The following is a 5,540-nucleotide window of genomic DNA, read 5'->3' as shown; positions in this document are numbered from 1 at the left end:
TTTAGATGAACTAGAAGTTGAAAACAATGTGGATGCTTGCCCCAATCCGAACCCTAACCCCGAATGGTTCATGTCAAACACATGGGATGACATTCATGACCCATCACCTTCCCTGGAAACAGGTCTAATGAGTTGGCGACCAAGGGATGAACCGAGCAAGGGGATGATATTCAAGAATAAAGCTGCAGTTCAGCACGCGTTAACCATGTTCTCTGTGGGGCTTAATAAGAAATTTAAGTACATGAAGTCAGACCCCAAGAGACTGGTTGTAACGTGTGTAAACGATGCATGTCTGTGCTCAGTTCGAGTTATTTCCAGCAAATGGCACAAGATGTGGATGATCACAACATGTAAGGGTCCCCACATTTGCTCGTCACACTAGGTGGATCATGATGGAAGGATGATGGATTCGAAGTTCATTGCCATCACACTTGAGTCATACATACGGGAAGACATTTCAAGAACAATAGCAACCCTGCGTAGTCTTCTGCATGCGAAGCACGACCATTGGGCATCTCACTATAAGGTTTGGGATGCAAAACATAAGGCGGTTGCGGCCATCTACGGGGATTTCGGTGAGTCATATGCAGAATTGCCTCGGTTTCTGGCGGTGTTAAAAGATGCAGATCCAACCACAGTGACACAGTTGAAGTGCGACCACCGTGGTGTGCCAGGAACTTGCACATTTAACTGTGCCTTTTGGGCTTTTGGTCTGTGTATTAAAGGGTTCAGGCATTGTAGGCCGGTAATAAGCATTGATGCAACGCACCTCTATGGCAAGTACAAGGGGATGTTGTTGATAGCAATGGCAACGGATGCTAACAATGAGGTTTATCCGCTCACATTTGCCGTTGTTGAGAATGAGAGCAAGGAGACATGGGGATGGTTCTTGGCATGCCTGAAACGATTTGTTACGGACCAGACCAATCTTTGCATCATCTCTGACCGACATTTGGGGATAAAAGCCTGCTTTGATGACACAAGTATGACTTGGTTGTAGCCTCCCCAGGCCCATCACCGGTACTGCCTCCGCCATGTAGCCAGCAATGTTAACACAAAATGGAAAATTTCGGAGTTGAAGAAGTTGGTATGAAGGGCAGCAAGTGCGAATCAAATTAGGAAGTTTGAAGCTATACTGGAATTAATTCGCAATGTCAAATCGGCTGCACACAGGTACCTCGAAGCTGAAAACAAAGAAAAATGGACACTTGCACATGACAGAGGACGTCGATACGGAGCAATGACAACCAACCTATCAGAGTGCTTTAATGGAGTACTAAAAGGTGCACGCAGCTTGCCAATAATGGCAATGGTGAGGTTCTCCTTTTTCAAAGTGAACTCGTACTTTGACACTCGTCGTAATCTCACTCTAGATCAGTTGGAAGCGGGTCAAGAATGGTGCAAGTATGCCATGGACAAGTTTGAAAAAAATCAAGCGAAGGCAAAGAACCATATGGTGACACGGATGTGTGCACAAGCGCAGTTATATCAGGTTGACACACCGGGTAATCCTCTAAGTAATAGGGGCGGACAACACACGTATAAGGTTGATCTTCGGGGTATGACATGCAAATGTGGGAAATGGGAAGCGTACAAGATCCCGTGTTCACACGTAATAGCAATTTGTGCTAAGTATAAGCACGATGTGCAGTAATTTATTGATCCTTGCTATAGCGTGAGTCATAGGTACCACAGCTACGAACCAGTATTCCAACCGTTGAAAGACAGATTAGCATGGCCGGATCTGGAAGAAACTAGACTAGTGATGCCCAACCTGCGATTGATCTAGAACAAAGGTTGGCCAATGTCCACACGAATCGACAATGAGATGGACGAGAATGATGATAGGGAGTTGCCGAGCTCCCTATGGACCGAGAATGGACCCAAGTCAAGATGTGGGTTATGTCGCCAAGAGGGGCATAACCGTAGAACATGTTCTACTCGAAATGCAGAGTCAATGAGCGGTGGAGATGCATCATAGGTAAAGCTTCTATTTCTCCTACAACTTTTGTCATATAAATTGTTACGTGACTGTTAACAACTCAATAGTAGTAAATTGTTCTCTATTGCCATAGTAAGTATTTGGACTAGTCATGAAAGCAATGTTGGTGTTCATACTTTTAATATAAATGAGTCCCTTGTTGGTATTTAAATATGATGCTCACTCTTCTATCGTGAAATGAGGTTGTTCAATTGTTTTTTCACATTATTCGTCGTAAGTCATGAATCTAAGCGTTGTTGTGGCTATTTTGCTTGTTAATAACTTATATAGGTCTAGTGTACATAACATATTTGAACTGTTTACAGTAGGTACGACAGCCAAGGTGGATGGGTGATAACGGCCGTACGTTGCGCAGCCAAGATGATCCCTACCACCTGAGGAAGCACCCGAATGACACTAGGTGAACGGGCACATGATGAGAAGACGGTCTGGGATTGGTCATTTTTTGCTTGGAAGTTGATACTAAGTTCCGTACTTATGTGGTCATGCACTTTGTTAGTGGCATTAATGTTATGTACTAGATGGGGTTTCACTAAGCTGGTCAAGCGAACAATTCAGTTACATGTAAATTGTAGTTATTACAAGCAGTGCGTTATGTTTAGTATGATTTTCTGTATATTCAACTTGGTGGCATTCATATTTATAGCAGGAGCAATCTCAAAAGCAACAAGTGTATTTATTGCAATGCACAAGTGCTTCATGAACATTGTAATAAACATAACATACTTGGTGTATTGATAAAACTGAGCTGCAGCTGACAACAAAAGAAACATGCATAGATCATGTTCGGTGTGGAAGGGTATTGTACAAAACTCGATTTTGGCGAGATCGAGTTACATTTCACATAACTCGATACCACTAATTTCAAGTAATATGCAGACGTTTCTCAATTACCACGACTAGATAGCACTCGCTCTCCATGGAAGCAAGTTACTCTTATAAAAATCGACATCAGCGAAGTCGAGTATTAACAAAAAATGCATGAGTCCAGAGGAACTTGTCTGTAAAAACCGATTGGTATTCGATTGGTGTTGGATCGGTCACCATTATAGAACTCGGTTTTATAGTTAGCGAGTATTATAATACTCGATTATCTTAACATCGAGTTATGTGGATTCTTCTTATTGGTCTGGTCAGTGCTTTTTCTGTTGTTGGATTGCTGCACTCGACTCCCCACACAAGCAGCAGTCGATTGCACTCGATTCCTCAGCCTCGAAAGTGACTTCCCAGGCTCCAGACATTGATCCTCAACTGTAGTAAGACTCTTTTACCCTTGCTTCCCATTCAAATTAACTAAAAATTCTGCATTAATCTCCCTCTAAAAGCTGAAATGTCGAACTATGCAAGTGTGGGGATTTTCATGATTTTGGGTGTTGTGGTCTGAAATGGTTCATGGATTTTTATGTATGCATGTTGTTCATACGATTTGTACCCTTTAATTACATAAACATAGCTGATTTGTAAAAGCCCATTGAATTTAGGGTTCATGTGTTCATATGGAATTTGAGGATTTTCATGGGTGTGGGTGTTGACGTGAAATATGTAATGGGTTTTTTTGTATGGATGTTGTACACACGTTTTCTACGGATATATTGCAAAGAACACATGATTTGTGAAAAATAGGAAATTAGGGTTCATGTCTTCATACTGGGAATTTGGGGATTTTGATGAATAGGAGTAGTTTTGATCTGAACTAGTTCATGGGTTATTGTGTATGCATGTTGGTGACACGTTCTCTATCGTTAATATTCAAATTATACTAGCCTCTGGTTATGCATGTTGGTTCATTCGCCAATCTTGTTCTTCATGGAATTTGGGGTTTTGTTGAATTGGGTATAATTGCCTGAAATTGACCACTGTGGTAAGTTAGATGGATTGGTAGTCACTGGTTTTACACCCGCTGCACAATGTGCACTGTGGGTTTGCATGTTTTTCAAATAACTTGACTGTATGGCTAAATGTTCATGTATATACAGAAAATTGATCATTTCAATGCATTCATTGATGCCCCAATTGTATCCATGCATCATGTAGTCTTTTTGTCATGCATATGTACATTGTGTTTATGTGTCTCTAACGCAGTTCTGAATATTGGTTTTCTGTTGTGCTTTCGTTCCGTTTCTGTAGATCCTAGTTATGGCTCCTAAGAAGTCTAAAACCATTAAAACCAAAGCCAAAATAGTGTCTACCTCCTCATCTAAGCCTGCAATTGTGTTTGATCAAATAATGTTTCAAACAGTTACAAACGAGCAAAGGTTTCAAAACTTAATTCAGTATAAGAATATTTGGCCAGAACGACAAATCAATTTAGATGAATTACCTCTTTCTGTCCATCGGAATCTACAGTGTAGGAACTGGTTGTCTCTATGTAAAGATTTACAACCCCCTCTAGCTGCCCTGATTAGAGAGTTCTATTCCAATCTCCATATTCGTTCTGATGATAAATTGGGTACTTGGATTCGAGGTCAAAGTTTTGTCATAACTAAGAATGATGTATCCAATGCTCTTAATGTACCTCGTGTCATTAGACCTACTTATCCATACTCGGAGCATCCTCCTATATCTGATGTTATGACTCTTCTTTGCGGGAGATCAGTGACATGGGGATCTGACCGAAGAATTAACTCGAGTGAGTTAACCGAGCTCAATTATATCTTCTTTAGGATAGCTTGTCACAACATCTTCCCCATCTTCCATGTCCATACTATTCCTATAGAGGGGTGTTTCTTTTTGTACGCCCTCATCACTGATGCCTCCATTTGTTTTCCTTCCCTTTTCTATCAAACGCTTGTTGAGGCGCATAGGAGCAAGTGTAAGAAGCATGGTCTATTTTTTCCAGTTTTCAACTATAGGGTTCTAAACTTTTTAGGGTTAGAAAACTTTCCTTCCCTAGAGTTGATCCACATCATAGCCCCTATAGGAGCCACCTTTCTCAAACAGCAGAGTGCACAAAAGAAGAATGTTGGACCGAGTGTTGGTTCATCAAAAAGACCACGAGTATAGTCCACTGCTGGAGACGTTCATGCTGAGGAGAGTCTTGTTGATCCTACAACTGCTGTTGCTGACGATGGTGACGATGGGGTACATGCTGACAGCGTAGCTGCAGAGCCCACTGTTCCTCCTCCTCTCTCTCTTCGTGCTATGATGGAGACATTTATGACAACTCAAGCAGCTCATGGACAGCTTTTAGATGGGCTTATTGCTGGGGTTGCTACGTTGAGAGTGGATTTTTCAGAGAATATGAGTGCTTTTCCACCTCCTCCACCCTCTGACTCTTGATGATTGCCTTTGGCAATACATAACAAACAGGGGAAGTAGGGATTGTAGCGTAGGGAGGAGAGTAGTTTTTGTAGCTTCCATAGATTATATGAAAGTTTTTTAATGTGATTCTCAAGTATTTGTATATTATTAGATGTACTCTTCAAGGTCCACAAACATGGTTTTAATTTTATGATAATATGACCATATTCACAATGTGTGATGACTTTTATATTAAATGATCCTTTTCTTTCTTTTTTTCCTTCAACTAGAATGTGGA

At 41.2% G+C, this 5,540-nt stretch overlaps 1 protein-coding gene across 1 annotated transcript; it reads left to right on the top strand.

Moving 5' to 3' along the window:
• Nucleotides 1-403: 403 nt before the first annotated feature.
• On the top strand, nucleotides 404-5,281 carry LOC115967357. The gene is made up of 3 exons (XM_031086442.1): nucleotides 404-983; nucleotides 1,101-1,612; nucleotides 5,006-5,281. The coding sequence occupies exons 1-3, from the start codon at nucleotides 404-406 to the stop codon at nucleotides 5,279-5,281; spliced, it is 1,368 nt and encodes a 455-aa protein (XP_030942302.1).
• Nucleotides 5,282-5,540: the final 259 nt, after the last annotated feature.

This window comes from Quercus lobata, chromosome 2 (genome assembly GCF_001633185.2).
Source record: "Quercus lobata isolate SW786 chromosome 2, ValleyOak3.0 Primary Assembly, whole genome shotgun sequence".
Taxonomy (NCBI): domain Eukaryota; kingdom Viridiplantae; phylum Streptophyta; class Magnoliopsida; order Fagales; family Fagaceae; genus Quercus; species Quercus lobata.
This window is presented reverse-complemented; position numbering and strand designations above follow the sequence as displayed.

Bases quoted from the DNA above. Each gene is read 5' to 3' on its own strand.
- LOC115967357 (XM_031086442.1), top strand. From the start codon at position 404: ATGGATTCGAAGTTCATTGCCATCACACTTGAGTCATACATACGGGAA. The intron at 984-1,100 runs GTATGACTTGGT...TATGAAGGGCAG, and splicing joins AGCCTGCTTTGATGACACAA to CAAGTGCGAATCAAATTAGG. The intron at 1,613-5,005 runs GTAATAGCAATT...CCACGAGTATAG, and splicing joins ACAAGATCCCGTGTTCACAC to TCCACTGCTGGAGACGTTCA.